This window comes from Phacochoerus africanus, chromosome 11 (assembly GCF_016906955.1).
Source record: "Phacochoerus africanus isolate WHEZ1 chromosome 11, ROS_Pafr_v1, whole genome shotgun sequence".
Lineage (NCBI taxonomy): Eukaryota > Metazoa > Chordata > Mammalia > Artiodactyla > Suidae > Phacochoerus > Phacochoerus africanus.
In genome coordinates, this window is record NC_062554.1 from 35,657,700 (window position 1) to 35,672,843 (window position 15,144).

The 15,144-nt window shown below is 35.9% G+C and overlaps 1 protein-coding gene across 1 annotated transcript in view; it reads right to left on the bottom strand.

Moving 5' to 3' along the window:
- CWF19L2 (CWF19 like cell cycle control factor 2) overlaps positions 1–15,144 on the bottom strand; it is a 94,547-nt gene that overhangs the window by 32,003 nt on the left and 47,400 nt on the right. Inside the window, 3 exon segments of the mRNA XM_047752561.1 lie at positions 5,768–5,905; positions 7,749–7,865; positions 13,596–13,685. Of these exon segments, the coding sequence (XP_047608517.1) occupies positions 5,768–5,905; positions 7,749–7,865; positions 13,596–13,685 (345 nt within the window).

A 15,144-nucleotide genomic window follows, 5' to 3' on the forward strand; every position in this document is an offset into this window, starting at 1 on the left:
CAACTGCTGGATAGGTGATGCCTTGTAGAACGAAGGCAATGTCCTCCAGGATGAAGTATGTGCTATAAATCAGTACCTAAACTATGATGTTATCTTTCCCATAATCAGGATTCATAGGTCTGGGAATCTAGGGGAAAAAACAGGACTCGTCCCACTGTTGCCCCTTCTGACACAATAGCAAAATTTTTGCTTCCCATCCCCGTGATTTTAGGCCCTACTGGTCTAGACCTCTTTGTTCCAAAGACAGGGATACTTCTACCATAGGACACAACAATTCATTGAACTGGAAGTTCTCACCTGGCCCTTCTGGCTCTTCACTGAATCAAAAAGCAAAGGGAGTTACTCTACTCTCTGAGTGACTAATTCTGACTATCAAGGGAAAACTGAGTTGGTACGACACAGAGGAGGTAAGGGGAAGTATATCTTGAATACAGGAGATCTTTTAGGGTACCTCTCAGTTTTCTCATGACCTATGATTAAAGTCAATGGTAAAGTATAACTTACTTAAAGCGGGACTGCTAATAAATGGCCCAAATGGCCCAGACCTTCAGAATGAGGTTCTGAGTCACCTTAACAGGCAAGGGGTCACGACCCAGCTAAGTGTGTTGCTGAGGATGAAAGGAATACGGAATGAGTAGTGGAGGAAAGCTGTTATAAACACTAGATAAAACCATATAACCAGTCTCAGAAATTCATATTTTAATGGTTATATATCCTTTTAATATTTTGACAAGAAGGTGCGAATACACATTTAAATATGAACAAAAATTATTTCTTTTCTTCCCCTTTTTCATCCCTTACCATCTACCTTAAAATATATTAATAATAGTTTTGTATTCTATTCTGGGGAAAGGGTTAGCCTACTTTTTGTTGTATGTAGGATAGCTGTATCATGTTGGGCAGAAACATGACTTTGTTATCTTCTTTATTTGGAGATTAAATATAGTTTAAAGAGAGGAGCCAAGGTAACATGGCATGGGTTGTGGTCACTGCTTCAATGTGACTAGTCTGACATAGGTTTTCCAGAATTCCTTCTTCTGTATGTTTCTGGTTATGGTAGACAACTAGAGATGCTTACAGAAGACCTAAAGAGTTGAAATAAAACAGCAGCTTTTTTATGGCTTGCATATACACTTTCACTTACCTGCTGGGTCTACAACCACCTAACCTTTCCTCCATCCTCCTTCAGGCCAGATGTGTGTGTTTAGTTCCTGGCCTAAGTTATAGAGAACATCCACAACACCAAGGTCAGAGGTAACAAGAACTGACATGTGCATCTGTCCATCCTTGAGAGTTCAACTCATGTTTGTGTTTAGTCTTCCCCTTTTACATTCATTTTTCCTTCACAAGTGCTTGCCCTCTGGACTTAAAGCTCCAAATTCAGATGCAACCACGACAGCCTTAAAGAGATTGCTTAACCAGTTTCCATGATTTCATAAGGTCAAATTCCTATAAAGAAATTTGTGTCTATGTGTCTTTTAATAGTTCTGCTTCTCTGATTGAGAAGTGACTGATACAGATATGACCCTCTATAAACAGCAATTACAAGCTGCTTCTGTTCAGAGGCCCTGCCTGTATGATATTTTTTTCAAGAATATTCCAAGAATAGCATTATTTTTAATATCACTATCCTTAAGAGTAATTGAAATCAGATATTTCAAGCGCCAGTTGTATAATATAATGGTAGAAAATTAATTAATAAAACTATTCCTTTTCTGCTTCAGACCAGTACCTCTAAAGACCAAATTTGAGTATACTATTTTAGTAGTCTTATCCGAGTGAAGTTATTGTATTTTATAAATGGTTCCACTATAAAGTCATAAGCTAACCTGGTTCTTCAACACAATTAGAAAAACCACCCATTTTACACAGTGGCAATTTTAGAAGATTCAAACCTTGGACACGCCATTAACTCCTCTCACTCAGTAAATGACCTCAAAAGGAAAATTAAAATCAGACAAGAACTTCCTCATCTTTCCCTACCTCTCAGAAACAGCCAAAACAATTATTCACAACCTCCTTCCTCTCTTCTTTGGCTTCTGAAACACCATACCCTAAGTTTTCCTTTTACCTCACCAGCTGTACCTTCTCAATTTCATTTGTTGAATCCTTTTTGTCCTCTTCTAGCCAGTGCTCAGCTCAGTTTTGAGGCTCTCCTCACTAATAATTTAAGTCCCATTGTTTTAAATACATTTACAGGTTAAGAACATCTAAATCTACATGGGAACACCAACATATATCCAGAGCTCCATGGGCAGAACCTCCAGAGCACCATGTGAATGGCTAATGAGCATGCTTCATGTGTCCATAGTAGTATTCTTCATCTCTAACTTCCTGAAAGATTTGTCCCCTTGCAAAATAAATAGCACCAGCAAATCTGCCCCAAATGTGAATAACCCTCACCAGTTTACCACCCTACTCCAAGGCTCTATTTGAATGAAATGTCCTCCTAAGTGATCTCCCTGCTTCCACTCTTGCCTCTCTACATCACCTCCTCAGAAGAGCTGCCAGAAACACCTTTAAAACATAAAACACCAGTTTCCAGACTGACATTTAAGAGGCTGAGAAGTTATGACTATAGTCCAACAAGTTTAAAGCTTTATAAACTGAAAAATCAATAGCTCTTTTCAGATCGATCAGGAAAGTGACTGACCCAAAAATCAGAGAGACAGGCAGGTGGGTACAGAAAATCATAATTTATCTGTGTAGAAACCAGTTGTTCTGGTGGAACCAGTGACAAGGTAGGAAAACCTAAACCGCAATTGATAAAGTGCAGGAAGCTCAGTGTGGTTAAATATGAAAGTCAAAAACACCAGTCATGGGAAGGGGGGCTCAAACTTTTGTGAATTTTACCTCTAGGAGTTCTACCAGGTCCTCAGAGTAAAGATCAGGACAAAAATTTGCTATGAGTTCCAAGAGGGGGAGAAGAAAAGGAACAATTTTGAACTATAATAAAGTATTCTGTTCTTAACACCTACCGCCATAGTATAAACTATTTTACCAGTTTAACCTGCTGGGGTTTTATTAGAGACTAAGCTACCTGAAGGAAGGGAAACATCCACCTCCAGCTCCTTCTAGCCATTCTATCCCAAGTAAGTGGAGAAAAAACTGAGAAGTACTGGTGAAATTCACAGTCCAGAGGCACAGGCTTACCAAGTACAGATGAATAATGTAGGCAGAGAGATGGAAATTTTACGAAAGAACCAGAAAGAAATGCTAGAGGTCAAAAACACTAAAATAGAAGTGACAAATGCCTTTGATGGATTTATTTGTGACTGAATAAGGCTGAAGGAAGAATCTCTGAGCTTGAGGATATGACAACAAAAATCTCCACTACTGAAAAGCAGAGAGAACAAAGACAAAACCCAAAAAAACCCAGAAAATAATATACAAAAACTGTAGGACAAAACACAAATGAGGTCATGACACTGTCCTAGCAAAAAACCTTCAAATGGTTTCCCATCATTTAAAACAAAAACCAAAGCTCCCTCACTGTGTTCTGAAAGACCCAACGTGATCTGACTCCTAGTATGTCTCCCATTTTATCTCTTTCCCTTTCTCCCTCTATTGATAGTCACATGTCTTTTAATGCTTATCAAGAATGTCTCCGCTTCGGGTCCTCTGCATTTGCTCTTCTTCATGAACAGTCTTCTCCCAGGTATTCCTTCAGACCACTCCCTTACTTTGTTCAGAAGTCTGCTGAACATCACCTCCACAGAGAGGCCTTCCTTCAGCATTCTACTGAAAATACCATTCTATCTCTATTTTGTTTTATTCCCTACAAAAGTATTTTTTATTTTGTGATATATTATGTTATATAATTTTTATATCACATATTTGTTCATTTTCTATCTCATCCACAAATTCCTTGTGTGGGGGAACTTCATTGTTTCACTACACCTAGCACCTAGAATGGTATCTAACATATATCAGGTGCTCGATAAAAAATTTTTTTAATTAATAAATTATTATTATAATTATTAACAAGGCTTTGTTTATACTGTGTATAAACTTGGATGGAGTATTAGACTACTAAAACTATGTTTAATTCAGACTTCCAAATAAAATGATCTATTTCTGAGAAGGAAACTTTCATAAAAACATGTCCTTCTTTCTGCCGGGAATCCAGACCCTAGAAGATTTCTAGTATCTCCTCCAAAATAAGAAGTAAAAAATGATCCTAATGGGCTTAATTTAAGATCCTACATAATTCTTGGTGATTAGAAGAATGATCATTTCTATTTAAACTCAAGTTTGTTTTACTTCCTCTGACACACACATACACTGATACTTCCGTTATTGTCATTTTAGTTTTCATAAAGTTAATTTTTTCATCAGGTAGTCTATTTACACAGTTTTTTATAAAGTCTAATAAGGTATACAGTAAAAAGGCTCCCTCCTGCCCCTCAAATACCTACGTTCAAACTTCACCACTAAATGGAATGATACCAATGGTATCATAAGCAAGGATGGAGGCGTTCCCGTCATGGCGCAGTGGTTAACGCATCCAACTAGGAACCATGAGGTTGCAGGTTCGATCTCTGCCCTTGCTCAGCGGGTTAACGATCTGGCGTTGCCGTGAGGTGTGGTGTAGGTTGCAGACGCAGCTCGGATCCCACGTTGCTGTGGCTCTGGTGTAGGCTGGCAGCAACAGCTCCAATTCAACCCCGAGCCTGGGAACCTCCATATGCCTCGGGAGCGGCCCAAGAAATGGCAAAAAGACAAAAGACAAAAAAAAAAAAAAAAAGCAAGGATGGGCAATTTTTCTGTAAAGTGCCAGATAGTAAATATTTTCAGCTTTGTGGGTAACAAAGTCTCTGTCACAACTATTCAGCTCAGCTATTATAGACTATATATAAACAAAGGTGCATAGTTGCATTCCACTAAAGCTTTATTTGTAAATACAGGCAGTGAGCGGAGTATTTCCAGTGGGTCAAGACCTGTTATAGACCTAGGTTTAAATATGTCTCTTTCAGACTTGTGGCTGCCTGATGGGAGGGGGAGGGAGTGGGAGGGATCGGGAGCTTGGGCTTATCAGACACAACTTAGAATAGATTTACAAGGAGATCCTGCTGAATAGCATTGAGAACTTTGTCTAGATACTCATGTTGCAACAGAAGAAAGGGTGGGGGAAAAAATGTAATTGTAATGTATACATGTAAGGATAACCTGACCCCCCTGCTGTACAGTGGGAAAATAAAAAAAAATATTAAAAAAATAAATTAAATAAATAAATAAATAAATGTCTCTTTCATAACAATGTTGATGGAAGGGTCTGCAACAAAGGATGCTATCTGAAATAAAAATTCATCCTATTGATATACATTTTCAAAAAAATACAAAATTTTCATTTAAGTAGACTTTTAAGGTTATTCTAAGATGTCTTCTAATTTATAACATATTACTCAAAATATATACCTTGCGACATAATTATGAAGAACTAGAGGAACATCAAGACAAAAGAGACTGGGAATTTAACTAGCAGCATGTTGTCAATACTGATGTTTGGCCCCTTAAATAAATGACATTTTCATGGACTACATTAAAAAAATTAAATAGTTCTCTTAAAAAAAAAAAACTAAATCCCAAAAGTATAGTGCCTAATCAAATCAATTCCAAAATGCATGTTTCCAATATGTCTTACAAAGGGTTTAATTTAATAAATCAAATCAAGACTAGAAAGAACCATCTCTGAAAAGCAGCTCATTGCAAATTGAGTAACCAGCATCTCAAAAGTCAAAAGTATCGTACAGAATATATATTTTACCTTAGATGCCATTCTCATAAAAAGTTTGTTTTGATTTTCTGCTGTTCCCATCTTTTCGTTCTTGATTAAATCATTTAGGCTTAGATTATCATCATCATGAAAGTATTTGACCCTTTCTTTTTCCTCATGGGTTGACGCCTACAACAAATGAACATTATTAGTTTAGTGAAAACATGAGTCTCAGGTATTTTAATTGAATTACCTATAAATCTGATATTATATGTAAAAATCCCACTATGTATCACAGTCTTTCCTTCTAGTTTATTCCTATTCTACCTGCTTCCATAAGGAAGAATTTCCATTAGAATAACACTCCCTACCTCTTCTGCCTGTATACTTTCTTCTTCCCCAGAGGTGGAAGCATGACACTATTTATGAGTTTTGAGGAAAGGGCACAATTGCTTTTTGTCTTATTCTCTCCTCTCTGCTCCTCCCCTCCTTGTAATAAAAATTCCCCATCACTGTGGAGGGAAGTCAGCAGTTATCCAGGGATCAAGGAAGCATAACGAATACAAAAGTGAAGTATTAGCAAACCCACTTAAAAGAGCTCTATCAGAAATAAAGCTGATATTCTGATTCTCAACTAAAATAATCCTGGGTTTTCCTGTTAGTTAGTCCCATACCTTCATGTGGAAAAGAAATGTGCTATTTATTTCCCAACAAATCACATCTCCCCAACATTGTTCTCACTTTCCTTATCCAAATAAAACTTATTCTTCAACTTCTTTGAGATCTTTGGAACCACTGCAAATATTTTTTTCCCCAGCATTACCCTTCCTGTATTTACTAGCTTACATCTCACACTCCCTGATTTCTATCACTCCCTGGCTCCAGATTCCTCTCTGGTCCTCTTTTCATTATACTCAAAAAGCAAACCTGAATGAATGTGTCTATCCTCCTTACTCCTATACCTACATTAGTCAGTAATAAGCAATTCTAAAAGAACATTCATAATGCATTCTGGCAATCTATCTACGAATCCCTAGTCAGTTTTGTCATTCCATACAATTCAAACCTTCACTATTCTCCTGCCACATCTCCCTTCCAAACCTCTAATATGTCCCGTTTCATTAGAAAAGGTATTTATTTCACTTCCATTTGCAGAACAAATCAATTACTATCTTTAGCAACAAAGGCACTCAACAGCAGATAATAAGCATTTGACAGAAAAATTCTAAATGAACAAATCTATTGTGGACTCAATTACCATTTGACCTTTTGAATTTAAAACAGAAAATCTAATCTGGGAAAACTGAATCTGCTGTTTTTGCCATTTTAGGAGCCTCAAGGTATTACTAAAAATTAACTGCTGCAGCTAAAAGATAAAGAAAATTAAGTTTATAAAGGAGCACAGAAACTACATAATTAAGATACTGCTCTATATGGATACCACCACCAAATTTGAAATTAGCTAACACAAAACAACAGGTCTGTGGGACCAAAGTTTTCCTTAAGAGCTATGATAAGTATGTAAAAAGAAGCTAGAAACAACATAAAAGAACATACACTAAAATTAAAATTGCCTTAAACATTCAATGTTCATAATTATTTGAAAACCGTCATTGAATTAGATTTCATTTTGTAAAAGGCAAAGGGATAACTTGGAATAAAAGTAATTTAACAACTTACTACCTTATACTGTTTGCATTATAAAGCTACATTTCAGAAAATATTTTGAAGTACAGTTGACCCTTGAACTATGTGGAAGTTAGGGGCACCAACTCCCATGCAGAGGAAAATGTGAGTGTAACTTTAGAGTCAGTCTTCCCTATCTACACTTCCACATCCACAGATGCAAACCCCAACAGACTGTGTAGTGCTACAGCATGTAATTTACTAAAGAAGTTCTGCACCTAAGTGGACCCGTGCAGTTCAAACACATGTTGTTCGAGGGTCAATTGTGATCTGATGCAAAGAAAGCCCCAAGGGGAAAATAGGGATTCTAACTTAATAAACAAAATGTGTCATATGGTAAACGTACAATCTGTCTCTTCCGTCTTCCTCCTTTAGATTCCATGTGTTTTCCTGATGTGTTCACAGGCCACACTCTTCCAGACTGATCCGTTCTGACAAGGATCACCTCTTGCTGGTCTTCATTCTACGGAAAGATTTAGAGCTAACTTTTGAAATTATTGAAAAGAGTACTGAATGCTTATATTTAATAACTAAAAAAGCATAAAGTGATTTTAGTTTTCACATAATATTGTGGATTATTTTGCTTCTCCCAGACTTTTATTATCCACTATAAGGTAAAATGACCATAATCTTTTCAGGGAAAAGGTGGGGAAAAATATCCAGAGTTCATTTTTTCTAAAAACAATCACAGAAGCAAACTTCAAATACAGTTTTCACCTAGACAATATTAAAAGATGACAAAGCACCGATATTCAAAAGGCATTGTATGAGCATGCCCAGATGCTGCAGATGTTGTTTAACAAATGTTTCTTCGATTTAAAGATCTATTGAAACTTGAAAGCAATAAAATGACAAAACAAACTTGTTAAAGTAGCTACTACAATGATATTCCACATAACTTATTACCATTAACAGCCCTCAGTGCTTTTCACTTCTCTAACTCTCCAGAAGAAGTTACAGCCTGCATACTTTCAATCTATTACCTTTTTCCTATGAACTTTAGGTCAAATATATATACCTGGTAGAGCAGAGAATAAAAGTAAACTTTATTCTATGATGAAAATAGAATTTTATTAAAAAGATTCTAACAAAGAATCACATAAAGAATATCAGATAACCACTTAATTAAAAATCAATTTGAAATAAGACCATGCAAATTATTCGCATTTAATTTACCTCTCCAATCAGAATTAATGATTAAAAATCAATCTCAATCCCATTTAATACAGATTTAGTTCCCTTGTTGAAATAAAAGAACAAATGCATACCAATTTTTTGATTTTATATTCACACACAATACTAAGTGGATAGTAAAAATTATTGTCACTATTTTTCTTCTTCAATTAATCAATTAGCGTTAGTTAATGAAGTGTCATATTTTAAAGAGTATCTCTATTTATTCTCTTACTGGATAATAGAGATGGGGAGAGCAAGGGGGTTAGGGCAAGATAAGGGTGGGGGATTAAGAGGTATGAAGTACTATGTAATATAAATAGGCTATAAGGATATATTGCACAGCACAGGGAATATTGTCAACATATAATAACTATAAATGGAATATAACCTTTAAAAATTGTGAATCACCTGAAACTTATATAACATTACAAATTAACTGTACATAAAAAAAATTTCTTTTAAAGGAAAAAGTATATTGCTTTCATTCAAAGCTAATATTAAAAATTCTAGGAGTTCTTGCTGTGGCACAACAGGATCAGCAGCGCCTCTGCAGCATCAGTGGGTTAAAGGAACTGGCGTTGCCACAGCTGTGGTGTAGGTCCCAACTATGGCTCTGATCTGATCCCTGGCCCAGGAACTCCACATGCTGCAGGGAGGCCAAAAAAATGGGGGAAAAAATTCTAAAAGTTTTTAAAGCCTTTTCTAGCATTTTGGAAATGAAGGAAAACTTCCACTAGATCAGATTTACCCACCAGTTAGTATTCTGCAAGTCTATCATCACTGACATGTGTTTCCATTATCTTTTTTTACTTGTCTTTTTTTGTTTCCATTTTTACCTTTTAAAATTTCAAGAAATAAGCAGTAATTATTGTTCTAAATATTTTCATGATTTCTGAACAATCTCTACTTTATCTCTAAGTATGTCCAGAGAAAAGCAGGCTGTTCATGTCACACAAGTACCCAGCCAAAGCAGTGAGCAGATTTAAAATCAAACTACATTACATTCACCAAGATGCAATCCTGTCTCAAGGCTATTTTTTTTAATTTGTGAAAGGTATTCACACGACTATATCTGCTCAAAGGAGATACCCTTTTCTAATTCTATAAGGCATCAGATAGTCTCCTTTTTTCAATTCTTTTTTTGTTTGTTTTGTTCTTTTTTCAATTTTTTTTTTTTGTCTTTTGCCATTTCTTGGGCCACTCCCTTGGCATATGGAGGTTCCCAGGCTAGGGGTCAGATCAGAGCTGTAGCTGCCAGCCTACACCACAGCCACAGCAGTGCCAGAACGAAGTCAAGTCTGCGTCTAATAGGAGATGTAGCTGCTGGCCTACACCAGAGCCACAGCAACATGGGATCCGAGCTGCGTCTGCAACCTACACCACAGCTCACGGCAACGCAGGATCCTCAACCCACTGAGCAAGGCCAGGGATGGAAGCTGCAACCTCATGGTTCCTAGTCTGATTTGTTAACCACTGAGCCACGACGGGAACTCTTCTTTTTTCAATTCTTAATGCTGCTTATTTGCATCTTTCTATTTTTTCCCCTTTAATCAGCCTTCCCAAAGAGTTACCTATTTTATAAGTTTTGTTTTTTTTTCTTAAAGAATGAACTCTTGGTGTTTTTATAATTTCTACAGGTTTTTGGTTTTCTGTTTCAGTAATTTCAGCTTTTATCTATCCCTCATAATCTCACATCTATTCTTTGAAATATTTTCTTTTATCTCTTCTTTGTTGAGTTATTGGCTAATGCTGGTGTGGGCTCTAGAGCCAAAATGCTTCTGTTCCAATCCTGCCTCATTACATAATCTTGCAATGCATTTAATTCCCTCAATTTCTTTATTTGTAAAATAGAATAATAAGGTGTTTCCAGGATCAGGTAAATTAATACATGAAAAGTTTTAGAACAATGCCTAGGTATAAAGTTATAAATAAATATTGGATATAATTTTTAGTTACTTTTCATTTCATTCTTTCTTTGACTGAATCCTGCCTATGATTTAGCCAGTATCATTTCAAAAGTTCCTACAAAATTGTGTCTTCTTAATATCCACTTATTATTTCACTTTTGTCTCGTTTTGTTTCATATCTGCTTCTTATGAATATTATTCTGTTCTTGTAGCTGAAGCTACTACATATACTTAATTAATTAATTTATTAATTTATTTATTTTTGCTTTTTAGAGCCACACCTGCAGCACGTGGAGGTTCCCAGGCTAGGGGTCTAATCAGAGCTACAGCTGCCGGCCTGCGCCACAGCCACTGCAACTCGGGATCCAATCCGCATCTGTGACCCACACCACAGCTCATGGCAACGCCAGATCCTTGACCCACTGAGCAAGGCCAGGGATTGAACCTGCAACCTCATGGTTCCTAGTGGATTCCTTTCTGCTGTGCCATGATGGGAACTCCCATATACTTAATTTTAAAGTCATTTTAAGACTGCATGATCATGTTAAATTTACTGGCAATAAGAACTTATACACCATTTTTTTAAAAATATCTTTTTCAGGGAAATCTAATGTTTTCTGGAATCTTATTGTGCAAGTTTATCTGAAATGTCTTTTTTTTCTTCCTTCCTATCTCTCTTCCTATTCTTACCTTTCACTAATTGGTAGTTTTTAAGTGCTTCCACTCAGTCCATCAGGATTCCCCATTCTTAAAATTATACAGTGATAATGGGGATATTTCACATAGTCTAAATAATGGCTGCATGGTTATGTCTGCTTTCTCTATGCCTCCCAACATCAATAATTTCCTATGAGCTGTGGGGAGAAAATTTTCCCTCTACCATTTTAGGTTCTTTGTCTGGTCTAATAATCAAACTGACATGAGAGAAAAAACAAATTTAATTTTATACTTATGGAGGTCGCATAGGCTGCTTATATACCTTTTTACATTAAGAATCAATTACTTGTGAAGATTTGACAAAATAAAGGGGGTTTTCCTTGGGATAGCAAATTGTGTTTATCCAGCTTTCTTGGCCTCAAATTTCCATCTCTGGCAATAAGGATACCTTCCAACCTCCCAGCATAGGAAGGCTACTTTCTCATGGGAGCTTTGTTCCCTGCTTTCAGGGGAACAAGGAAAGGCATAGTGTTCTTCTTACACCAGCTATTTTTCAGTTAACTTCAATTTAAAATAATCAATATGGCACCTTGGCATATTTTGGGGTGGCCTGTTCCAAGCCCCATCAGAGAAGTATTCTAAGCCTTTTCCAGGAGCCATCAAACTTGGTTCAAACAGAGAGAGGCTGTGTAAGAGGACCTTTAATCTCCATTTTCTCAGATTAACTCAATTCCTAGCCACTCTGCCTATTTTTGGAGTTGGATTCCTGCAAGCTCCAGTTCCTTATTATTTTATGGGTTTTTTTTTTTTTTTCAGTTCCTATACGCAGAGAAATGTATCTTGATTTTTAAGCCATGTAACATCTCTTTCAATTTACTCATTTTATATTGTCTGTGATTGCTATGTTTTTGTACAGACTGAAGGCCTCAAAGCATTAATATATCTGTAGTCATAGCATTCAGAAATGCTATTCTGGCTCAATGATTTTCCAAACTCTTCAGAGTTTGGAAAATGTGTAAACTTCATTTCAGTACTGAGACTCAGAAAACAAGAGATAACCCAGATACAAAATAAAAATATATTCTATGACTACATCTCTTTAGTTGCTTGAGCCACCCTGTGTCAATCCTAAAATTCTTCTAGAGCATGATCTAGATTGAAGGCACATATTTATTTTAGCTTCTTTGATTTCTTGTCAAATTGGTATAATAATGATCTGCCTAACCTCTCTCTCTCATAACATTGCTGATAAAATAGATACTAAACATACATAAGTTTGAGAAAACAAATATTAATATAAAGGATCATTACTAAAAAATTATAAGCCAATACTTAAGACTAAAGTTCATTTCATAGTTGTTTTTTTTTTTTTTTGTCGTTGTTGTTGTTGTTGTTGTTGTTGCTATTTCTTGGGCCGCTCCAGAGGCATATGGAGGTCCCCAGGCTAGGGGTTGAATCGGAGCTGTAGCCACTGGCCTACGCCAGAGCCACAGCAACGCGGGATCCGAGCCGCGTCTGCAACCTACACCACAGCTCACGGCAACGCCGGATCGTTAACCCACTGAGCAAGGGCAGGGACCGAACCCGCAACCTCATGGTTCCCAGTCGGATTCGTTAACCACTGCGCCACGACGGGAACTCCTCATTTCATAGTTTTAAAAGTGGCTTACTTAGGGATATGTTTAACCCCTAATGATTTTAATTTTATTAGGAAGATATCTTCTAGAACCAGTAGTATCTAGCTCTAGAATAATATGAAAAGCTAATTCAATTCTACAGTCTACTTTACTTCTTTTTTTAAAATAATTTTTTTCTTTTTTTTAGGGCCACACCTGCAGCATATGGAAGTTCCTGGGTCAAAATGGAACTGCAGTGCTGGCCAACACCAATGTCACTTTTTGCTAAGAATTAACCTATGCAACCCAAGACACACACATAAACACACAGCATCCCTGGCACTCAAGATTCCCACTACTCTGCCTAGGATGTGTAACTTTCTAACATGCTATGTAATTTATTATTTTTTATCATTTGTCTCTCTCTTCCTCAAACAAAATTCCATGCAGATAGGTATTTTTATCTGTTTTATTCACAGACAAACAAATCCTACAACAAAATATTTTATATGAAAGAGATACCAAATTCAAGCCTCTCACTTTGGAGGGGAAGGAGTTAATGACCACTTTGACTTTTGCAAGCTCAGTCAGTAAATGGCAAAGCCCAGAATAAAAACCAGGTTTCCTTGGCTCCAAGCCAAGGCTTTTTTCCACCAGACACAATGATAGAACATAAAAGAATACATATGAAAATAAATTCCAAAAACAAGTACACGAGCTTATACATATACACACACTGACACAGAAACAGAAACATTAACATTAAAATATTACCACTGCCAAGTAGAAGCATTATACAAGCTAATTACCTACATATAAACAAACTATATTACTTACCATTACTGCAGATTTTTTTGATATCTGTGTTACAGTTTCTTTGAATTTATTTGCTTTTTCAAGTTGGGCTTTAAGCTGTTCAGCTAATTCCTTCAAACAGAAAGATAAGAAAAATAGATGTGATATATAAATTCCTCATTTGTAGAATATTTCAAATTCATGTAATTGAAGGGAAATAGCATAGTAAACATCCAAATGCTATCATCTAAATACAGTCACAGTCTAGTATATTACTTTCTAATGAACTCATCTGGGTTACAAATTCCCAAATACCTGTCAAAATTGTTTATGCTTTGAAGGTAAATAATTACAAGGACATGGGGGAGGGAGGTACAGGGAGTTTGGGGTTGGTGATACAAATATAGCATTTGGAGTGGATAAGCAATGAGATCCTGCTGTATAGCACAGGGAACTATATCTAGCCACTTGTGATGGAACATGATGGAGGATAATGTGAGAAAAAGAACGTATATATATATATATAAATAAAACTGGGTCACTTTACTGTACAGCTGAAATTCACAGTAAATCAACTACAACAGAAAATTTAAATCTTAAAAAAAATTTTTTTAAATGAAAATTCTCAAACCTAAAAGAAAACTGTTACAAGGACATATATTTTAGGGAAGACAGGGAGATTAAGGAAATACATAACCTTAAGAATGACATTTTTATAATTTCTTAAATATTATAAACTTTTAATACTCAGAATTTCAGTTATTTGTAAAAAGAAAGCCATCACGAGATTTAAGTATTACCTTATTTATTGCTGATAAGTAACTTCAGGTAAAAAAATATGAATATATTTCATTTTTACTCTAGGAAATCTATAAATATTTATATGAAACAGCTAGCATATAAAGCAATAAATCACAAAGAAATAAATTAAATAAACAGAATTACATGACAAGCAAAGAACAGGATTCTCCACTGTAGTGACTCCATGAACACAGGAACGCTTCTAACATGTTAACCTCCTAACTTAGGGACCGATCTTTCACTGTCTGAACTCATTTCTTTGTGCTTTCAAAGCCAAAGGTTATTTTATTGCTGTTGTTTTTGTTGGTGGTAGTGTGTCTTTCTTACTAATTTCTGAGTTTGAATCTGAGGACCAGATTCAAAGAGAGAAAGAGCAGCAAATGCAACATACGATTTTTATTAGAGATACAAACTAATAAAATCAGAAGCATCCTGTTTGGTCACTTTTTGTTCTACTAAAGAGTGTTGTATTGACAGCACACCAAAACAGAAGATCGTTAAAATATGGATTTGAGATGAATACCTACATATGACCATGAGTGTCAACTTTGTCAAGACACGGAAAGCTGCCTAGTTTTGCTATTCTGCCATATGCATTGTAACATGTATTTGTATAACAGAAATGTGATAATATAATAAATAAATAGACAGATGCCACTTTTACCAAATCATCCCTATTTCTATTCAATTGTGAGGTAAATAAGTCTCAAATCACAATATTATTATGGGAGTTAAGTGAGCTAATGTACACAAAGCATTTAACATACTGTCAGACATAAATATGTTGCCT